The 23,394-nt window shown below is 39.0% G+C and overlaps 2 protein-coding genes across 4 annotated transcripts; one reads left to right on the top strand and one right to left on the bottom strand.

Annotated features, from left to right (window-relative positions):
• The first annotated feature begins 1,472 nt into the window (after positions 1-1,472).
• LOC104424338 (mitochondrial intermediate peptidase, mitochondrial) lies at positions 1,473-8,811 on the top strand. Its single transcript, XM_010036716.3, is given in 18 exon segments — positions 1,473-1,840; positions 2,766-2,847; positions 2,943-2,995; positions 3,138-3,192; positions 3,321-3,459; positions 3,534-3,588; positions 3,705-3,838; positions 3,841-3,926; positions 4,087-4,182; positions 5,366-5,485; positions 5,602-5,724; positions 5,884-6,039; positions 6,138-6,254; positions 7,060-7,185; positions 7,271-7,338; positions 7,695-7,830; positions 7,924-8,089; positions 8,423-8,811. Coding segments are annotated over 18 exon segments (2,169 nt in total). The 5' UTR covers positions 1,473-1,643; the 3' UTR covers positions 8,683-8,811.
• Positions 8,812-13,910: 5,099 nt separating this feature from the next.
• Positions 13,911-21,290, bottom strand: LOC104424337. 3 transcript variants are annotated; one of them, XM_010036715.3, is made up of 14 exons: positions 20,803-21,286; positions 19,338-19,471; positions 19,078-19,230; positions 18,885-18,996; positions 18,468-18,771; positions 18,035-18,248; positions 17,790-17,879; positions 15,826-16,081; positions 15,561-15,673; positions 15,315-15,413; positions 14,972-15,019; positions 14,727-14,837; positions 14,520-14,610; positions 13,911-14,393 (listed from the first exon to the last, which is right to left on the bottom strand). In XM_010036715.3, exons 1-14 carry the CDS (start codon positions 21,278-21,280, stop codon positions 14,290-14,292), a joined length of 2,307 nt encoding a protein of 768 aa, XP_010035017.2. In that variant the 5' UTR covers positions 21,281-21,286; the 3' UTR covers positions 13,911-14,289. The 3 variants fall into 3 exon arrangements, with proteins under 3 accessions (XP_010035017.2, XP_039161462.1, XP_039161463.1); XM_039305528.1 differs by having other exon boundaries at positions 18,035-18,264; positions 18,481-18,771; XM_039305529.1 differs by lacking the exons at positions 13,911-14,393; positions 14,520-14,610; positions 15,561-15,673 and having other exon boundaries at positions 18,035-18,264; positions 18,481-18,771; positions 20,803-21,290.
• Between the last annotated feature and the right edge of the window lie 2,104 nt (positions 21,291-23,394).

The raw sequence follows: 23,394 nt of genomic DNA, 5'->3' as shown, positions 1-23,394 counted from the left end.
ACCAACCTACAAATACAAGAAATCCAAAAACAACACCCAGCAGATCCCGAGTTGATCTTGGACAATTCCTACGGTCGACAGAGGTAATTCTCGACTCTATAAATTGGGAATCAACGCTAACTGGGTAAGTTCTTGTTCTAAAGTGAGAATATATATAATGTGAAATCAATCACTCCGAGTTTTATATTATGAGAAATAAGCTCGCTCTACCTAATGATATTAATGGGATTCACGTTGAACCCACAATTAGCCAAATGAGGGACATAGTACTCCACTACTTGCCCATCTGCGTTTGCTGTTCTTTTAAGAGTCCATCTGTGTCTTTGTCATTCCCCCTAAATGATTATATTATTCATCTTTCATACTTTTTAAATGATGCATGTGGTCCAGCTCTTGTATTCTCTAATGGGAAATCCCTTAAGTGCTGATTAAACTTACATGGGTCATTCAATTGATCCGAGAATCCCGTTTCACGCTGTATGAAGTTGCTTTCCGATTTCTTGTTTTGCGACTCTTTTGACATTATCACGCAATTTTTTTTAAAACCCTGAAAGCAAACACTTACCAAGCCCCTAAAAAGGGAGCGCTATGAATAAAGACATGTGGTCCGGCTAAGGTAGCATTATGAAATGAACAATGGTCCTCCAGCTGCTTACAAAACTATATCTACAGTTTCCCACTCTACGTGCTTTAATCATATTAAATGATTCCGAAGATATAAACCAATCAATCAGCCCTTGGAACCAAGCTTTCGAGGCAAATGGAGGCAATTTTCATGGGGGATCATCCTAAATTTGTGAAACCCTTAGTAAATTCATTTCATTAAATTAGCCACTCCCACTCGCCTAAATATGCTACTTTCATTAGTGCTAGGCTGGCTACATAGTGAAAGCTTGGAATAAAAAAAAAGAGTAAGAAAAAAGAAAATTAGAGTCCACATTATGAGAAGTGAGACCTTTATAATTCTTGAATTTTTCTGAATGTCCCTCTTATTATATATTTTTTAAGTTTTCTCATTCCCTAATTCCAAGACGATTCGACATATTCTCATCAAAATGCATTTACAATTGGAAAGATTATTCCAGTTAGTCAAACAGAAAAAATCTTAAATATCTAGAAATTATTTTGTTGTCACAATATCTTTCATCACATGGGTATTTTTTTATTTTTTTTCTTGTATTGCATTCGACCATGCTCTACGACAAGCGAAGGGGCGATGGGAGTTCTTCCAATTGAAGTTTCGAGTCAAGGAAACCCGAAAGACATGCCAGGAGTTCATGTTTGTAAGTGACATTAGGGTTATAAATGGGCCGTTATGGGCCGGGCTTATACTACAAAATTAGCCCATCCCAAAAAATTCGGGTACGGACATCACCCGTTTGAAATCGAGCCGGAACAGAACAAGCCCGGCCCAAAGTTTATGTTTGTAAAGTGTCCTTAGGGGTTAGGGCTTGCAGCTCCCGCTCGATGGCCATACGTGACTCTATCTTCTTCCCTTCTGTGCTCTCGTCGCCTGTCGCTCGGTACGCCTCGGTCGGTGTCCAGATCGCCGGTCGGCAGCCACCCGGCGGTGTCCGGTATCCTATTTCCCGCATTCCTATTTCCCGCCGCCGCCGCCGCCGCCGCCCCGCCATCGCTGAACCATGTCGGCCGTAGTCCGACGAACACTCTTTGATCTAATTGCCACGCCGATATTACGCAGTCACAGCTCGGTTCTTGTCAGGATTCGAGCTTATTCTCAGGAGACTTCGCACAGTGGAGCGCCGACTGGCCTCTATGGGATCCAACATCTGAAGAATCCCAAAGGCTTTCAACGCTTTGTGGACGAGGCTATCGAAAGGTGAGGCGCTGATTGGAACGCCAATGTATTGATGTGTTTCGATTGCGTCGTTGCGGTTTCAGTAGTTGAGGAGAGTTTCGTGAGCGTAGTCTGACTGAACTGTGTGACATGGATGATTGGTCGCGGAACTTTGCGTTTAGCCGAGTGTTCATGCTTTGGTGGAATCGAATCATCAGGAAGCTGGTTTCGATCATTTCCGTCTCATTTTGGATGGTATTCGATTTTTAGGGGCTGAAAGGAATTCAAATGAACACACTCTGTAAGCTCATAGAATTTTATTAGTTCGTCAATTGAGAAAGTTGAAGAATTTTTTTAGCGTGATTTGTATTGTAGCTTGCTGATACCGTTGATTATGCTCATGATATTGTTGTCGTAACTGTTTGTGATTTACTGGAAACTTGGGCACCAGGACTCTTTTTACATTCCATGCTGTAGTTATATTTTAAATATATAATGAGAATTATTGTAGAGGTGACTACGAAGCCAAACTTTTGAAAAAGTTGCAAAGTTCATGCATCACTCTTCTCCACCTGTCTGTTTAAGAATTTTAGATTGTAGAGGAATCCTAAGGACTCTTAATGTCTTAGTTTTCTGACACGGATGATTGAGTGCACAACTTGACGTTGCACTTGGTGATAATGTTTTATTGAAATTCAAGCATTTTGAAGCTTAATGAATTGCATTCTCTCTTCATATAAGCCATGCATTTTTCTGAGAAAATGGAGGTGAATTGATGATGTTCTGTGATGCTGCTCCTTTGTGCTGCAATATTGGCAAAGTAATGCAAAAACAAGGCAATATAAGTTTGTCCCAGGATTGATGTTTTTGGTATAGTGAAAGGTGTTGGATACTGCTTGAGTAGAACCTGTTGGTTTGTGTTACTCTATGCCATTTTAGGTTTATGAATATTTTGTACTTTTGTCAGGTCGACAGAATTGGTGACCTATATATGTGGGATGCCTTCGGCGGCTGAGATAATTCGAGCCATGGATGAGATTTCAGACAAGGTATGATCATGGTTTAGGATTTCACTTTTCTTCATGAATTGATTATATTATCTATCTAGTTGTTCTAGAGGTTCCAACTTTGTCTCATGTGCTAGGTTTGCTCAGTTGTGGATTCCGCAGAGCTTTGTAGGAATACTCATCCTGACAGGTCCTTATATAAGTGATATCATCTTTTCTTTGTTTCAACATTTCTTCACAAAATAACTACTCTATCATTATTTTCATTGCCCTCTAGTTGCATTTGTCTGAGTTCAATTCTACATGCATGTTCTGATTGGCCTGCTTATCAGGGAGTTTGTTGAGGAGGCCAACAAGGCGTCAATGAGAATTAACGATTATCTACATGTGAGGTGACCATTTTTTTGACTTTCAGTTAGTATAATCAACGGTGACCGGTTGATTGAAATTTATCAAGCCGAGAACTGCCTATTAATGGTCACTCTTGTTTCTATTCTGTTTTCATCACCATGTAGTACCTTAATACAAACCATAGTCTGTATGATGCGGTGAAAAAAGCTGAAGATGAGGGTCACCTGCTTACAAAAGAAGCTCAAAGGGCTGCTAGCTATCTGTGCTTAGACTTTGAAAAGGGCGGAATTCATCTTAGCAGTGGTACATTCTATTCTAGCCTATAACACAGTAAATCATTTTCTTCAGAAAGTGAAAGTTGTGATTTTCTATTTCAGAGAAACTGGAGAGAGTCAATCAGCTAAACACAGAAATTTCTCAATTGTGCCAGGAGTAAGTGTGGTTCTCAGCACAACATTTTTCTAGTTGTCACCAAGGCAAAATTCATCTCTTTGTAATTGGTTACCAGGTTTTAATTTTTCAATTTGCACTTTAATTTGTTCCCGCAGGTTTGGCCAAAATATGGCCGTTGACATGGGTTCTGTGGATGTATTTCCAGCTACACGCATTCCCAAACATTTGCATAGGATCTGTAAGCCCATATATAGGTCCACATCGGGAATGTCGATGGGATCAACAAAGTCAACGAGCAACATGAAGAGAAAGGATCTCGAATAATTACAGACCCAGCTAGTCTTTCTTCTGTTTTGCAATGGGTAGCAGATGAAGAGGTTTGCCTATCCTATTGCTTTTCTAATTCCGAATTAACTCATGATTTGAGCATATCTTTGAGTTTACCTTCATATTAGATGATATGAGAATTATTCAATACTCCATTTTCTCCATCCTTGAGTTTTCTTAGCTATGCTCAGCAAAGCTCAACTTTCTCAGGTCAGGAAAATGGCTTACATTGAAGGGAATTCCGTCCCAGTTGCAAACTTGGGAGTCCTTGATAAGCTTATAGCTGCTCGCCATGAGCTAGCACAGGTATTGTCTTCTTGTACTTTGTTTTATGCTTCCTTGTTGGGGTAATTCCATTTGCGACACATCTTATAATGCAGTTTAATTTCCGCCTGTTCTTTTATTGTGTACTCAAATTTCTGGAACTCTTTACTTCTTGTTTGCTCGACCTGATTTTTTCTTGCTGTATGTTAAGGCTCATGAATGAAGCCTTAAGTTACGTCCTCATCTTAGATTCTATTCCGTCACAATTTCTGTCGGGGAAAAACCTCAGCACCGGAGGATTTTCTTTTAACTTTAAGGCTCATTATCATGCTTGTGTTTTGGTTTTTTATGATGATGCTTCTAGAATCTTGTTTTGTAGGGAAACTTTCCAATTGAGTTGCTCATATCTGGGATAATTCCTTTTCTAGTGAATTTTTTTATCTCATACTCTACAATTGGCCAGTCATGCAATCTGCACATTTTTCCAATATCTTCTAGCACAAATGCATATCCAAGGGAGAGTTTCTTGTGTTTTGGTACAAGTTCTCATGTGCAAAGATGTCCTTTAATAACACATTGGAATGGGGTATTAAGAAAAGGAGTTAAGAATGTTATGCAAAAGAGACCATGCTTTATATAATACCAAGACAAAAAGGGATAAATGCATTTTTAGCATCTTAGGGAGGGGCACATTTCAGAGAGATATTCAGATAAGCATCTCATCAAGGTTGTTATTAGGCTTCTTTTATCTGTATGATTCTTAAGAAGAAATATGTAATAGAAGTAAGCTTTTAGATCTTGATGTTGTTCCTATCAGTGATGTATTAATATTGTCAGTGAATTGAGGATTTCTTGTTTCGAAGGCACCCTCTGGCACTGTAGAGTTGTAACAAACAGCAAGAAAGCACTAACAATTGTTAAAATTGAGTAGAATTGATACTGGAATGGGGACTTGATAAGTTAGGGTTTATAGAAACCAAACACCTATATTAATACTTAAGATGGCTGATTTCAAAATGTCTTAGGGACTATTGATACTAGTATTACGGATTTAGGCATAGCATCTCAACTCAAAATAGTCATAAAACAAATTGAATCTCAGAAATTTTGTTTTTACTTTCTTCATCTTGAATTATCTCTTTCTTGAGTAGTCTGTTTTCTGTTGAAGGTCTACGTTAATCCTTATCTCTTAGTGATTTTGCTTTCTACTTACTGGCGAAAGCAGATAACAGGGTATGCATCCTATGCAGAATTTGCACTAAAGCAAAACATGGCTTCTTCACCTGATGTCGTGATGTCCTTCTTGCTTGAGATGAGTGAGATGGTCAGAGACAAGGCTGATAAGGTGTTCATTTCTCATAACATTTTGTAATGGGTAGTGTTGATGCAATCAACATAGCCATAGATTTTATGAGATTGATGTCTTTTTCCTTAATTCACATGCGGCTATTCTTAGTGCAGGAGTTTAATGCAATTCAAAATTTTAAAAGGCAGAAAAGTGGTCAGTGCGTAGATTTAGAGCCATGGGATGAGGCTTACTATACAGCTATGATGAAGTCCTCGATGTATGATCTGGACTCCTCAGTAAGTAACACTGTTTTGTCTATTTTTCGGTGCATGTATACAGATCAGTCTCTTCTTGTAACAACCGCACTTTTAAGTAAATCAACAATTTTTAACTTTCGATATAATAATTATTGTTCTGTAAGTTGAAAGGATCTTATGCTATATGATGTCGAGCAGGTTGTAGCCTCATATTTCCCTTTACCAAGGTGTATTGAGGGATTGAAGATCCTGGTGCAGTCACTATTTGGTGCTACATTTCATAGCGTTCCTCTGGCACCAGGTGAATCCTGGCACTCAGATGTACTTAAGATGGCTCTTCATCACCCTGAAGAGGTATATTCATGTATAGATAGCTAAGTTCATTGCTGTTTTAATTTGTTCTGACATTTTCACAATCTCCTATTCAAAGTGAAGAATTCATCTTGTCTCAGGGGGATTTGGGTTATCTATACCTTGATTTGTATGCAAGGAAAGGCAAATATCCAGGTTGTGCTCATTTTGCAATAAAAGGGGGCCGTTGGATTTCTAGCACAGAGTACCAACTTCCTGTACTGTATATTTCTATGCATTTCGAAGCTCTCACATTCATTAAGTCTGATTTATTGTAGATTTCTTTAATGATTTTCTTTTTTGCACTTGACTTTTACTTTCTTCATCAGTCTCATTTAATATTTGTGGAGGGAACAGTTATATCTTAAGCTTTGAGCATACTTTAGATTAAGTTGGTGAATCGAATTAGAATAAAGAAAGCCAAGTTGCTTGTTGCGTAGGTGATATGTCACTTCTATTTCCTTTTGTTGGAGAATCAGGTGGATGGGGATTTCCGTCACTGTGCCAACTAAGTGGCCCTGTTGACTGCTATATATATGCCTAGGCAGCTTCAGCTGCAGCTTCATGAACATAGTTGCAAAGCTAGCTGAATTATATCGTGAGATTGAAGTTGAGGAAATGGCTACTAGTATATTCTTGTTGTGCTGATGGCATTGGGGTAATGCTCACCATTACTACAATAGGAATGGCAATAATAAAAGCTACTAAAAGTTCCTGCACTTAGCAAAGTTATTTATTGTAGCAGAGAGGTCCCTGTTGGTGCATCTTTTGTAGGTCTGCCCATGGTCCTTTATGGCCCATCGTCCGTGTACTTTTAATGAGTCCATTTATAATTCCTTTGCACTGAAAATTATTTGGTGGTGACACCTTTTTTTTCCGCAACAATTTGATTCTTTCGGTTATATGAATGATCTTACAAACTATGAAGTGTCATGTGTACAATTACTTTGTTGGATTGATTCATACACTGTCTTGCATATTTGGTTAATTTGAAGTTGAAATAGGAAAATGGTGACATTGCAGGTTGTGGCCCTGATTTGTAACTTTTCAGGTTCACATAATTCGTCACTTGCAAGGCTTAATCATTTTGAAATAGAGACTCTGTTCCATGAATTTGGCCATGCTCTTCATTCTTTGCTGTCGAGAACGGTACTGTTCTGATGTTTTCTTAACTATAATAAGTGATAGTTGCCTAGTTGTTCATCTTATTTTTAATTCTTTTCTCTTCATTCAGGAGTACCAACACTTTTCTGGTACCAGGGTGGCTCTTGACTTGGCTGAAACGCCTTCAAACCTTTTTGAGTGAGTTGAAAGCTGCATTTTCTCCATAATGGAAAAAAGAAAATCCTGTAATGGAAGATTCGGCAAGTTCACAAATGTGAAATTCCTCAAGCTTTGGAATGACTTGTTTGTATATCTGGAAAATAGAAGTACTTTGCCTTGGGCCACCACTTACAACGTCATCTCTCTGTTGCAATTCTTGATCTTGGAAATGAACCTGTGTGGTCGGTCAAAAGCTTTTTCCTCAATAATTTTCCCATTAGAGACTCTGTAGCAAGTCTCGCATTATAATAAACCAGTAAAAGACAGTCCCTGCATTTTTCCTTCCCCTCTTTGCTTATGTATCTGTTGCATACTTTACTGGGCAATATTTACAGGTACTACACATGTGATTACCGGGTCTTGAAGACATTTGCTAAGCACTATTCCACTGGTGAAACAATACCAGAAAAGTTGGTTGAGTCAATGCAAGGTGCCAAAAAGATGTTTGCAGCAACCGAGTTACAGCGCCAGGTCTTCAAGTGCATTAAAAGATAAATGACACAACAAATTATTTTAGAGAAGATTCTCACTTCTATTTATTTATTCATTTTTGCCTATTGTCAGATCTTTTATGCTTTGATTGATCAAACACTTTTTGGGGATCAATTAGCTGGACAAAGAGATACAAGCTCAGTTGTTGCTGATTTGAAAAGTCAATATACTAGTTGGAGGCATGTCGAAGGTACACATTGGCAGACTCGGTTTAGTCACCTTCTAAATTATGGTGCAGGTATGAACTTACCACTTTTTGGTTTTGTTATGTGTGCTGGGATAAACATGGTTTCCTATTTAGCATTAGCAGCTTGATTTAAGTACTAAACTTAGATGAAGTATGGGAATGAGATTTTTGTGCGCGCCATTAAAAACCTCTCAGAAGCTCAAATACAGAATCTGAAAATCTGGATTTTTCCTTCATTTTGGGAGATATTAGTGAAAAGATAGTGGGCAGAGATACTCGAGAAATAATTTAACTTGGTTGTTGTTGGGGCAATCAGTTTTTGCAAGTTACACGATTTCGTAACTCGGGAAATCTGGTCCTTAGAATGAAAGATGACTTTCGCAGGTTATTATAGCTACTTGTATGCCAAATGTTTTGCGGCAACCATATGGCAAAAGCTGTGTCAAGATGATCCGCTGTCATTAACTACGGGAACTGCTTTGCGAACAAAGTTTCTCCAGCATGGGGGAGCCAAAGACCCATCTGAAATGCTGAAAGATCTCGTAGGGGGCACTGGGATTGTGAAGAACTTGAATGGGGGAATTGTTCCGGATACTGCAAGCCTTGCAGATGAGATGGGTTTGGTTGACTATAACACAAAGTAGATGGAAGGAAAGGAGAAGTTTGTGTAACTTCGATCTAATGGGTTTTTCCTTTTTAGTTGTATTTAGGACGCGTTTGATAACGTTTATGTTCCGGGGAACAATTTCTGAATAGACATAGTTTTTTCTGTTTCTGTTCTCGAAAATAATTTATGAGTATAAGAACGTGTTTGGTAATTGTAAAAAATTTATATTTCAAGAATAACAATGTGTTTGATAAACTTGTATAATTTTTTCGTTTCTTTTAATTTTTCAATATTCTTATTATACTTTTCCTTTTCCTTTTTTTTTTTTTTCTCTTTGTGGTCAGCCGTGGTACGGCCGTGATGACCAACTAGGTGAGCTCTCGCAAGCTCACCGGAGCCTCGCTAAGCCACCGTGAGGCTCAACCTCACCGGATCTAGGTGAGGCTGAGCCTCACTGGTGGCCCTGGTGGCCAAGCGAGCCTTAGCCAAGCGAGCCTCAGCCTCGCCAGGCTAGGGCAAGGCCGACCTCGCGCTGCTTGGGCGAGGTCGAGCCTCGCCAGTGGCTATGCGAGCTCACCCTCACCCAACCCAGGCTCAGGCTGACGAGCCTCGTCATGGCTTGGTGTCTTCGAGGGCCAATGACGTTTCGACGAGGTTGGCCGGTGGCCGGTGATTGGCCAAAAGGAAGAAGAAGAAGAAAAGAAAGAGAGGAAAAAAAGAGGAGAGATTGTTTTTCAGAATTGTTCCAAGAACAAGAAACAACTTTTTTCTACTTTGTGTTTTTGTTCTAAATCTGTTCCCATAAAACAAAAGTTTCCGAAAACAAAAGTTTTACTAAATGTATTTCTGTTTTTTTATTTATTTCTTGGAACAAAAGAATAGAATTTTTTGTTCCGAATTTTTTGTTCCGAGGAATAGAAACAAAATTTGTCAAACAGGCTCTTAATGTCTGTGGTTAGGCAGTAAGCTTTCGTGGTCTGGGCCTAACTTGTGGGGACTAATTTGATGGCCGTGGTATCATATAAAATTCTAGGAAAAAGTATTGGTCTGAGTTATGTGTCTTGATCTAGTGTTCCCTAACTTGTGTAAATTTAGGATTTCTCTCAAGTTAGCCTTATTCACACTCGACTCATTAGAATTAAAATCGTAGAAAGAAATTTTAGAGATAGAAATTATGAACTTGCATTCTACTTGTGAATGAGATAATATAAATGAAAGAAGGAATTCTTACATATACAAGTACAATGCTAATGGTAGTTGTACATCTTCCATTAATTTGATAGCGGAGATTAGATCATGTCAATTGCTAGCTACCAATGTATCCATTCATGGATCAATCACAGCCTTTATTTGGAAAACTTCTTGTATTGTCGCGTAAGCTAAGGCCTGACCTTGGACCCCTGCCGGAATAATGCTTATGCATAAAATTGGGTTGGTTGTGGTTTAGGTTCACACTAAATGATACGACACCCAAAATGCCTAACTCAGGTTCAATAATCTACCGGCTACTGGCTGGGCCTTAATGCCTATATAAAAATAAAATAAAAACACCATCAGTTAGGCCCAAATTTGATGCTTTAGAAAATGGTGAATATAGCTTTTGTTAAGACCGATTCATGGGCCAGTCCAAATCCATGCTGTTAGCAGCAATGGGCCAAGCTCAGTAAGGGCAGATGATGGGCCAGGGCAGCCACAAATAGAATTATGGTCCTAGCCAAGCCCAACTAGTTATAAATTAACGGGTCAGTGATCCAAATTAAAGCCCAATATCACTAATGGGCCTCATCAAATCTAGTTGGTCCAAGCCAGTCGACAGCCCAATTCACGGCCCAATAATCGATGGGTCATGGCCCAACACTAACACCAAATAAGCCTTGCCTATCCCAGTCCAATTTGTATATTGTGGTGGCCCCATCAGGCCCAATCAAAGCCCCTTGTGGGCCCATTGAGGACTAACTTAAGGCCTCAATAATTTAATAGGCCTAACCCAGAGGCCCGTTTAGCCTCTTAGTGGGCCAACATGGCCCAATTCCATTTTATTAGCAATGGGCCTACACCCAATTCAAAGCCCAGTGTTGGACTGGGCCTGGTGTACATAGGGCCCATTAATTTCCCGTGTAGGGCCTAATTCAAGGCCTACATTTAGGCCACATGTTGGCCAGGCAAGGCTCATTGAAAATTTTTGTCGGGAGGCCATCCATGCCCTAGTTATGGATCCGTTAATTTCTTTCTAGTTTGATAATCAGTTCAATTTTGCGATTTTCAGAATTTTCTGTCTGCTTACTCACAGAATCCAAACAGAACTCACGACCCCTTGCCCGGTCTAATATAAATTTCCCAGGATTGGTCAATAATTTTATGAGTTTAACGATCAAGTCTAAGGGACGTCCAGGCCCACTCCCCGACTTCATCACGAAACAAAGAGGAAAGGCACCGTTCTAGAATGACCATTTTTTTCCCATTAAATTTCTTTTGCCTATTATTGCTAGAGAGAGAGAGAGAGAAGAGGGTGGATTTTTTTTTTAGCCGGGGGAGGGGAGGGTGTGACATCCCGATTTTTCTCAATTTTATTTTCAGTCAATTGAGTCGGACAATTCATCTGTGCATGTCGTTTGTCTCTCAGAGTTGGCCACTCGCGAGGGAACTAGTCTATTGAGTGAAGCAATTAAAGAATTTTAACGCGTCAGACTTGGGGACTGATCACCCTCGGGTCGGATGCAAGAAAATTTCCCCAAAAGCTACTCAGTGGACTAGGCGCGCTAAAATCGCACCGGATTGAATATAACTGTGAAAATTGAGATTGAATTTAGAAATTGGAAGCCTAGTTATGTCACATACCTTGTTAGGATCATGGGATAATTTTATGGACTTTAATTGGACTCAATTAGAAAATAATTAAATGAAAAATTGAAGAAATTGGATGTACAAGAATTGGACCCCGGCAGAAAATAAAAGTGCAACCATTGGAGAAGTTGTGGAGGATTTGAGTGAGTGGATGATGACCTCATATGGTGATGTCAATGGTGTGGGGCAAGATGGGCTAATGGAGTGACACATGGAGGGTGAGGATGCAATCCCAAAAAGGAGGGGTGTCACCTCCCCATCTCCATCAACTTCATCTTCTTCAATTTGAAGAAAGGAGAGAGAGGGAGAAACGGGTGAAGGGGAAGCTCGCCGTCGACCAGCCTACCCGCGCACACCAGCTCCACCGTTCGTCGCCGCCGAGCCAGCTCGCCCGTCGCCGTTCGCCATGCCGCCGCGCGCACGCCTCTCCTCGCCGTCCCACCCGACACGGCCTCGCCCTCGCCAGCCGCTTCCCTCCATCTCTAGCTGCAACCCGACGTTCTAGCCGAGCTGAAGACGCCGAAGCAGCCCGCGAACTCAGTCGGAGCCGCCGCCCCTTCCTCCGCCCGTTTCGCGCGCCCGCACCTCCCCGTCGCACCTCCTTCCGGCCTAGTTCAGCAGCTCCGTTTGTGGGTATCTCAATCTCTTCTAGGCTTGCTTTGGCCGTCTTCCCGACCCCGGAAGCTAGGCCTGCCTTTAGGAAAGTTGATCCTAGCGTTGCCCTCGTCGTTTTGGTCCAAGCGGCGAGTTAATCAAGTGAGTTTACCTCACTAAACCTTGATTAAAGTATTAATGAAGCCCTATATTTAGTTTCAATTAAGTAAGTTTAGGTGGATAGATTAGTGTATTTAATTATAAATTGGATGAAGAGGTTGGTTTATGTTACGTGTGTTTAATTAAGGTTAAAAGAAGTTATTTAATGTTAAGCCTTGATGGGACATAATAGGATTTTAGTTTTGAATTATTTAATTGCTTCGAAATTTTGGAAAGTATAATATTATATTATAATCCGAAATTATTAAAATATTATTAAAAAAAACGGAAAAATTATTTTTGACCCCGATTGCTCAGAATTTCGTGCCGATCAGTGCTGTGTATTTAGAATTTAAAATTGATGATTGATTATGGAAAATTGAGTGTGATTGCGATAAATATGGATTCTTTATAAAATCACAAGTGTCAAAATTGATGAGAGATTGGTCGTAATTAACCACCTATTAGAGGTTGTGCCTAATGAGGCCGTGATTGATCACCTATGAAAGGTCGTGCCCAATAGGGCCGTGATTGACCACCTATTAGAGGTTGTGCCCATTGGGCCGAAATCTACCACCTAATTAAAGGTTGTGTCGAGTGGGGCCGTGATTGCCACTGTTTGTTAAACCTACCTATAAGGTCATGATTTGAAACAGTGATTGATTTGCTAGAATGACATGTAATCGGCCGAGTCGATTGATCACTGAGACGATCCAAATGGTTGAATTGTTCTGATAATGTGATAGTGCCACAATTGTTTGGTTATCATAATTGCACGTAGTTGAATTATATAAACTGTGCTAACCTACAGATAAAGGCTAATGCGAGGTAAATCTTCTTGATGTTGTGGCTAGGCCACTCTGAAACGTATTTACTTTTTAATAGGAGTTTAGAATGGGTGAACTTGTTGAGATAATGTCTCACCCCGTTATAAGAAAAATATTACAGGGCCATGGATGGCGATACCCTCGAAGAATCGGAGAAGAGTGGCATGCCGATGGAGATTCACCAGACGACACAAAGTGCTCATAACCCTGGAAGTCCTTGAGTCTATCGACTGGTTAGGTCCATTGTCTGGGTTCAGGTGACCGGAAATATCAAAGTACCTCATATGTTTAGGGCTTGGTTTCGTTATGGGGCTAATGGCGTTAGAGTTGGCTCACTGGATAGCATAGACATTTCGCTGACTGTGATGGACGCCATTTTGGGTGAAGGCATGGCGGATCTTCCTGACGGTTGACGATAGAGTGATCAACGCATCGCCTCTGGTCTCTTGGGTGACAGAACCTGAGGATGTGGGATTGTCGAACGAGTCTGACCAGTAGTCATAGGACTATTCTTTTTTTATTTTATTTTTGTGGACCGATCCACCGATCCCTAGTGTGCAGACTAACCCTTTTTGATGCACATAGTCTCTGACCCATTTTGGTTGTATGTAAACCCTGATTGACTATATGAAAATATATTAATTTGCATTTGAATTGTTTTTCTTCCTGCTGTCCTATCCGGTAATTTATTTGTTAGGAGATTTTAATACGTTCCGCATGCGCATAATAAAATTAATGGGGTCGACGACACTACCTATGAATGTCGCAGTTATATGACAAGGTGAGTTGTTCATGTGTCTCAAGGCTTGGGGCGTGACTTGGGGGGGGGCATATTCTTAGATATGATCCCTCTTTGAACAAAGGGCAAATTCCATATCTAACGTTCATCATTTCAATGCTTATTGAAGGTTGGCACCATCAACTCACCAGCGCCCTGCATCACTTTTTACCTTTTAAATTATAAACCAACAATTGTCCTGCGCAAGCCGGAGCCAAGCCGATCAGTTCATGCCTAACCCCTGTTACGCTTCATACTGAATTCTACACCTTTCGCAAATGGGCTCGAGCCATTCTAAGACCCAACTTCAGCGTCTTACCTAACAACAAGCTTACAATTTTGGGGTACCCCCACCAAACGACAAGCCTAACATACCCAATTTAACAATTACCAGGAATAATTGACCTGTAGGCATATTAATATTTACCTGCAAGGTAACTTACTACTTACAGCTTTCGATGTGATGGAGTTTATCTTCCACCTCTACTATCCATTCACAAAGAATGGAATTCACTAGTTCTGGAACCTCATCATGGGGGCAATGGCCTGAATCATCAAAAAAAAAAAAAAAAAAAAAAAAAAAAAAACAAAGAAAGAAGCAAAAAGTAGTAAATCAGAGACCAGATAGATGGAAGTTCCAAAATTGAGTTGAATGAACAGAATTCTCATCACCAGCATCGATTTCCCTGGTCAAGATTCCCATGCAATGTTCAGTAAGCATAGCCAGCTTAGACTTAGAGTTGGAGATCGGATCTTTCATCCCCTTTAGCATAAGATAGCAATATCAGTCTTTTTTTTTGCTAAAGAAGATATCAGTATCAGTCAACACTTCAAGCATAGAGGAATATAGCCAATTCTTCTTCAAAAAGGAGTACGTACCTGGACAACTAAAACCTTTCCATTAAATCCTTTCAAGAGAAAATTTAGAGGAATGGAAAGGTTAAAACTGAAGATGCCTTCCAGAACAACTAGCACCCCAGGATCATATGACTTGATGCGTCAAGGTAATCCACTGAAGTTGCACATCTCATTTCTACAGCCAATCAACATGGCTGACATTTGCATGTTGGTTGCAAAAATCAAATACTACTGCAAGCATGATAAGCACAGACACGAAAGGATACTGATCTAAGCATCTCATTGATAAGCCACTTGTCAGCCCGCTCCGTTTTCTGCAGCACATTTAGTACTATTAAGCACTAGACATTTTCTATGAAGGAAAAACTATAAAAACTATCAACTTCTCCCTCATGTAGACTCTGCATCTGGATGTTTAGGACACACAATTTGCATCCTCTATTTCCATATTTCAACCCTAAGGTATAAATTATACATTTCCTTGAAAAGAAGTTGGTGCAAAGTGAGGGTAAGATGGAGTCAGGAATGATACTAATTATTTTCCCTTTATGAAAGAAAAAAGGAAAGAGAGAGCAACATATTGACTGCTAAAAGTATTGTGAATATTACCACGGGGTAGCAATTCCTCACAATCTGTCCTATACTTGATCTCAGGTAAAACAAAAGGAGACGAGCACCCAACCATGTAGCTCCTGAAGTCCGTCTTTCCTAAGTAATTTCAAAAATGTAAGGCGTCAGTGCAGTCCTCATACCTCATACCACAGATTGTCCAATGATAGATTTAACAATAATACAATATATAAATTCAACACAATCTAGTGTAGAACACATTTAACAGGCGCAATATGATCTTACTTTAGGCAATGGAATAGAAGAATATCCTGGAACTACATCGCCTGCACTGTTCATGAGAACCAGAGACTTCGCTAAAGTAGGCCAAAGGCCGGCAAATATTGCAGCAACATAGCCTAGAAAGCATGAATGGGGTAAGAGAAACGAGAAGATACCAGCCAACAGGAGAAAGCAGCTTGAGTTTAGTAGAGACATCAAGTTGATTAAAAAGGCAAACATCAGAAAGGGTTTAAGATGCTGGGAGGAGTAGATGGGATGAGAGACATACCGCCAATTGAGTTTCCCACCAGATGAATTGGTTCACCAACAACTTCAATGACAAAATCTCTCAGCAATTCAGCCCACATTAGTTCTGTATAAACAATATTAGGCTTTTCTGATCTACCAAATCCCAACAGAGTGATGGCCCATACTCGGTTGCCGCCATCAGATATACCAACTAAGTTGTCACGGAAGTGCTCCAGAAAGGCACCAAAACCATGCACCAAAAGGACCGCAGGTCCTTTATCACCAATGACGGTGTACTGAAAGAGAAGCAATTTACAGCAGGAAAATTAGAAGCGAGATCTTGCAGCAACTTTCGTAAGTTTCCATTAAAGATTGTACCTTTAGCATAAAAAACTCACGTTGCTCATTAGAAAATTGGGCAGTGGACTGTAGTGGCAATTACAACCTTTTGCTACTAAAACACCAACATTTGCAGCAATAAAAATAACAACTACTAAAACTCGCTACTCCTGTATTAGTGGCAAAAATAAGTTGGCTGCTAGCAATTCTAGACATCATGTCTCCACTGTTCTTGCAAACAGAATTATACATTACGATAACCTAAAATGTGGGTGGGCATAAATCAAGTCTAAAACATTCTATTAGCAACTATCCATCTTTTGTGACTAATTTAGTCTGAAGTTTCTAATGATTTACTTACGTGTCTTTAGTTCAACTTATTATAAACCAAAATTGTTTTTTGACCCACAAAATAAAATTACAATTGGGTTTTGAAATTTTTTTTTTAAAAAAAAGTACATTAATTAATATGACTTGAAAATTACCTGAACAATTGTTATTTGCTTCCCCGCTTGGTTGAATTATGCTTAATCGTTCTTTTTCCTTTTATTATATAGGTTATCTTATTGTTAATAAATAGCATTCCCTATAAGTAAGCAGTGGTTTTTGCTTAAACCACAAGTTAGATCTTTACAGTTAATTCATCGCCTACCTTTCCTGTTAATTATCGGATGTATCTAAAAACTAAAAATTATCTTATCAAGATGATATAAATCTATAACTAACAAATAAACCATGATAGACATCAGATGCGTAGTCTGACATTATCTTATACTACTAATAATATTCAATCACCCGAAAATTTATCTAAATGATGAACTATTATGATCCACAAAAAAAAAAAAAAATTAAAAAATTAAAAAATTAAAATCTCTAGCCTGACATGGCTCTTTTATTTGTCACAAAATCAAAGCTTGAACGAATTGACAAAAGAAAACTACATCCATCCTTGATATAATTAAAGAATCATAAAATTAGTAACTCAATATGAAAACAAAACTTTTTCTCTAGAGTATTTGTTTATTTCAAGTGATGATTGTCCCCGCACCTTTTTCTTTTTTTTTAATCGTTCCTTAATGTTTATTCCCTTTTCTATGCAGCATTATCTTTTTAAAACTTTTTGTTACCCAAAAGAGATAACAGCAGCCTGTTTGAAAGTTGAACGATAAACATCCTTCCCACAAATTTTCCTGCTTTTTAATTGTCAAACTCCCGACTCTATCCTTCTTCTAAAATCTCTCTCTCCCCCCTATCATCCTTTTCTCAAATGATCCCTACTCCAATGCCATGACTTCAACTTAGAGATGACTTTGTGCTCCCATCAAATATTATATGTGGCACTGGGACCTCTGTGTATAGCCATGGACAACTCACAATGGATCACTTTCTCCATTAAGTAAATTAATCACCTTCCTCTACAAAAGCCATTTTTTCTTGCTAAATATCATTAGCAGTGACAAGCTAGCAGCCGCTCCAAAATTGCTGCTAAAAATCATTAGCAGCAACAAGTTCTCTGTTATCAGCTAGTCTTTTGCTGCCAACTGTCAAGTTTGTTGGTAACAGATGTTATTATGGTTTGTTTTCTATAAAAAGCAGCAACTGAAGGAACCTCCGAACTATGATTTATGAGTGGCAAAAGTAGAGTTAAGATAGTTTGCTAGCTACCTGAATCAAGTGCCCCTTCCATCTCCATATCCTAACAGAATGCATGCCTCTGTTGATCTTCTGACTTTTCAATGCCATAAGCCAGTACCACTACATTGAAATCCAATCCATTATGTCAGTAATTCCTCATACTGCCCAATAAAGAAAGAAACACCACTGAGAGAATAGGCTGAACAAGTTGAAAATTTGTAGTTGTATATGCATGGCATGATGCAAATCAGCCACTTGCAGATTTCAGATAGTACCTCCATTGAACACACAGCATCAACTGCTGCAGCAACAGTGGATGCTGAATATCCAAAAGGAGATAAAAATCCAGCATTCCTTTCTTTCTCATACTTGATAGCTTCATAATAGACTCTTCTTCTTGACAAGATGCCAAGACTAAGTGCAGGACCAAAAAGAGCATAAAAGGATGCTCCATCTCGGCTTTCAGCCTCACGTATCCTATCATGCACCCTGCCAAAATGTGAAGCTAAAAGAATATTAATTCCCACTGCATGACCAAATCAGTTAATACTATATACACCAAAAAAAAACTAACTCTCATTTGCTTTTGTACAAATTTGAAATCCTCTGTGATGCTCATGCTAGCATCCAGCTCAGTCGAATAAGGAAATTGACAAGCTAGACAGCATCAAACCATTTAGATAAATGGTGAAAGAATGCATGACCTACTCCTGCCAGTCACCTCGAGCTGTTCCTTCCAAGTATCTCAGGTACGCAGCCAATGCATTTAATACAGCAAGTGTCCCACCTCCAACAATCTTTCCACTTTGTGTAACAAAAACAGAGTTATCCATTCTTTTCCTGGAGGCATGATTTGACTGGACATCACCTGTAATGGAAGTCTCAGACCTAACAATGGCCTTCTGCAGTATGTTCTCAGCTGATGTCTCCTTCAGAGAAGTCCAGCTCCTTTTTAGTTTATACGTGTTTCCGTTGATAAATTCCTTCAAATAGTCAAATGTTGGGAGATGACCTGATTTGGTCATCACCTATAAATCAAATGCTATTTTTGAAAGTTAACAAGAAATTATGCGTGGCATACATTAATAACACTTATAATCTACAAAAGGCAACATTATAACTTACCCCAATCTAAGTTCATCTGAGCGGCGGGCACTGCTGGGCACAAGAATGGAGAAACTAGGGGAATTTCATGCTTTTTTAAGTCCTCGTGAGATAGAGGCAAATCCTCAAGGTTCTAAGACATCAAGATGCACAAAACAATCACATGGAAGACTTTGAGGACAATGTGAATTTGAGCAATGAAGAAAGCAACAACCTCAAGGTCATAAAAAGGAGTCCGCCACAATTCAATGTCCCGGTTTCTCTCAAGATGAGAAGTTACTTTGGCGAAGGTCTCCCTCACAGCATTTATCGTCTTCATCATGTCATATTCCACCTCCTCTTCTGTGAGCAAACAGGTAGCATTAACCTATTCCAATCCTCGGTGATGAAATTTATAAATGTTAGTTGAGTGCCAGAGGCCTTCCTCGTGCCTGAGCTGTAAATGACATTTGGATGAACGAATCTAATGGATACCTCTTTAACAAGTTCTTGAATGACTTTCTCTGCGCTGCCATATCTGATCAGCAAATCAGAGCTGTGCTCCCTCAGAGAATATTTCAAGTCACTCAAAGCATGTAGTAGGAGTTCTAGCATTTCATCCGAGAAACCTACAAATTATTGTTGCAAAAGTAGAAATCTAGTTCAGAGAGAAGCAAAGCTACACGATCAATATCAATCTAGATTAGAGTCTTGCAACATATGTTGCAACTTGCAACCAACTCTGTCCTTTTAGATAGTTCAGGTAAATATAGCAACATGAGATATAAATGAGGAAAATATCATGCATGAAAAGGAGATTGTCATGAAAACTTAGAACCAATCCAACTCCTCATGCCATGCAATCAATTGCAAAGTGTGAATGCATGACCAGTCCAGCAAAAGTGGTTCTTAATGGAGAACAAACTTACCACGACAAGATGCATGTAAAGTAGCCTTGCATTCAGTATGCTCCTAACTAATTTCTCATTTTCTGGCCAGTTTGGCAAATATTTCCACATGGAATTATTAAATTAAAAGATCCATAGCTAAGCCTATAATCGAACTCAATGGAGAGTATGGAGAGGAACAACATTCTGGTGCTAAATCTAGAGTAATAGAATTGAGTGATAGATTTGACTTCTTGCTACAGGCGAGGCACTCTAGCAGTTACATGGATATTGAACAAACTGACCACTTCTATAAGTAAGAATCAACCTACTTCAATCAACGTCTGACTAATTTCCCTATCTTGGGCTGATTTGGCAAATATTGCTATATCAAATTATGAAATAACAATACCATAGCTAAACCTGTAATTGAACTCACTGGAAAACAACCAGAACTTTAAGCCACGAAGAAAAAACAACATTATGGTTTTAAATCTAGAATAATAAATATGGCGGCTTCATAAGTGAGAATCAACCTACTCCAAGTAGAACTCTTTTCCTTGAGCAGACTGAGTGAAACTTTCTGTATCTCAATCAAAAGACAAATCGGTAAACCTCCAATTGAGCAACCAGAAAGAAGGCAAAAATCGAAGACGAACAGAGCAGAAAAAGAACGCTGCCACCAATTCTAGAGTAAACAATTCGATGTCCAAATACAGTTGAAGCATCCTAAAACTTACATGAAGCGTGGAAGAATATGACTTCAGTGAAAATCAATTAGACACATGGATATCTACAACAGTTTCTACACCTCAAATCATATTAAGGCAGCAACAAACCTAAACCAGGACTCAGTTTGCCACGATCAAAGACGCGGTGAAAAACAACTCTTGGCATCGATGCTAGGGTTAAGACCTCGACTACAGGCGAGGCAGTCTAGAAATCAAAACAGTGCGGAACAATTCCACAACACCGGCAAATCCAAAACCAATCCTCCTAGCAGACGGACGAAAGAATGTTCAACGCAGCAGGAATCGCAATAAGAGAAGTAGCGAAAGGCGCCGCGAACTCACGAGAAAGCAATCGGTGATCGAAGACGTAGAGAGGGACGACGCTCCGGTACCGAGCCGCCGCCGCCACGAGGCCAGGGTGATCGTCGACGCGGAGGTCGTGCTTGTACCAGAGGATCGCCACGCCATTCCTCTTGTCCCGCTCCGCCGCCGCCGCCGCCGCCGTGGAGGACGAGGCGGAGAGGCGAAAGCGGCATGGATTCCGAAGCGAGAGATCAGAGCTGCGCGAGAGGAGACGGATGGAGAGAGGATGCGGAGATACGAAGAGAGCCATGGGAGCAGGAGGAGGAGGAGACAGAGGATCGCGGAATGGACACAATGTCCATCTAACTCCGTCGGGGAGCGAGCTCACTGGAGAGAGTGAGATTGTGGTGTGGAGAGAGAGAGAGGAATTCTGTGGAGGAGACGAAGTGCAGGGAAACAACAACGCTTGGCGATGAAGATGCTTTTCCTGAGTCGTGGGACTTCCCCAAATCTGCATTCGGCCAATCTCGCGCCCGGCGAGTGATTACACGGTAATTGGCTCTTAAAATTTGCCGGCCCTCGTTCTCCGTGGTTAATGGAGGGTAAATCCGTCCTAACAGTATCAATTTAAAAGTTTTCCAATGATATTAAGACTTGACAAGATAACGAGAAGACCATCGAATCCATATACACTGAATATTCAATATATGTAATGAATTGCATAAGAAGCAAAAGAGTGGGGAATATTATCAAAAAAATTACAAACCTATTATGCTTATATCGATTCAGTTTTTAATATTTTAATTTGACAAATTTAATTTTAAACCTTTTAAAAATTTGCTAATATAATTCTTCCAACCAATTTTCAACGAAAATTGTTGGCATTAATATTGCTCATTGTTTTATGAACTTTTATACATTTATATTTTCTTTTTTTAAAATTCTTACTCCACCGGTCGTCAAGCTTCAATGATAGCTGGCCACCAACTAAAAGGCACAATGGTCACTTTCCTAGGATCTAGCTAGGGGTTACCTTGCTTTCTTTGGGCAAGGCTCGCTCTTGCCAACTCTAATAAAATTTTATTTTCTGTTTGTCATATTGATTTGTAATTTTTCGTACTATTAATCAAATTTAATAAAACTAATGGAGATTGTCACAAGCGTATTAGTTTAAAATTATTTATGACCAAAAATTAATTTGAAATAAATTTATTATATCAGTACGAGGTTTTTCTCATATTAACTTTTTTGTCAATAGGGATGTCATGACCTTTTTTGCTTTAGCATATTGTGAGCCAAAAGAATCTAAACTATTCTATTGAAAAGATTGATGAGCATGAAACGTGTTAAACTAAGAGAACCTTTTGCTATTAATAAAGTAAAGACAAGAGAAGACATGAGTTTAAGTGGGTTTATCGATGGAAAATTGTTTAATAAGTCCGAAACGGATATCGATTACATTTTAACTTTTTAAAATTTATCAATTTAATCATAATTCTTTACTCGAAATTTCAATATAATTCTAACAGCTGATTTGCATTGAAAATTGCTAATGTAGCGATGTGTCACTTAAGACTCATATGCCACATCAATTATTTCTAAAAAAAAAAAAAATTGATTGAAATGATTATTTGGAATTTCACGAAATTTTTTAAGATTAGATTTGTAAAATAAAAATTCTAGAATCGAATTGATAATCATATTATAAATTTAGGATTGGTTGTGTAGTTTTTCCAACATCCATTGGTAGGATGAATTGCTTCCACTTTTCTTAGGAAATGATCACACATTAGATTTGTATAAAATTTTATTGTACTTCTTTGTTGTGATCCAGACCTCCCATTATTCTACCACTGGTAATCATGAAAGATATAAATGACGTTGCGCAGAAACAAGCAAATCCATGATGACACACTTTTCCACCGAACGATGGAGTGGCGTTTATTTTTATTTAGTAGGATATTCCGTGCTATTTTGTAATCGTGCCTACGGTATATTTGCATAGCAAAAACAGGTCCAAGATGATTATATTATCAATTAAAATTAAATTGTTTATATGTAATTACAGATAATTACTCGTGTTCAACTACCTTGATTTCATTAACATGAAGGAGGTGAGAATGAATAATAGACAACGGCAACTTCATAGATAGACAGCTAACTGAGGTTCCTACTCGGAAAGTTTCCGTAAGAAGAAAATTTCGAATACGGTTAGTATGTAAATCTCTTAAAAGGAACTAATTAAGGTGTATATGCAAATTATGTCGCATGACTTTAAAAGGGAACTTACCCAAATTTAATATATTTGCTTTGAACGTTAGGCAATTGAAATTCAAACAGATTATATGTTCCAAACCAAATAAAACGATTGACAATATATAAGTTTGCATTCAATATTGACCGTCAACATGTAATTTTTTTTTCTTCTTTCATAATTGAGCAGTAGAACAACTTGTACCGCTAATCGAAAGTATAACTTCTTAACCTACTAGAAGAGCAGTATTTTATAAGACTAAATAAAGCATGCCCATATTTTCAACTAAAAGTTGTGTTTTAGACCAAAATTAGATGATTTGGCTCATGGAGTAAACATACATGTAGCTTTTGATTTATCAGTTCAACTTAATCTCA

The sequence above is a fragment of the Eucalyptus grandis genome, chromosome 11, assembly GCF_016545825.1.
Source record: "Eucalyptus grandis isolate ANBG69807.140 chromosome 11, ASM1654582v1, whole genome shotgun sequence".
Lineage (NCBI taxonomy): Eukaryota > Viridiplantae > Streptophyta > Magnoliopsida > Myrtales > Myrtaceae > Eucalyptus > Eucalyptus grandis.
This window is presented reverse-complemented; position numbering and strand designations above follow the sequence as displayed.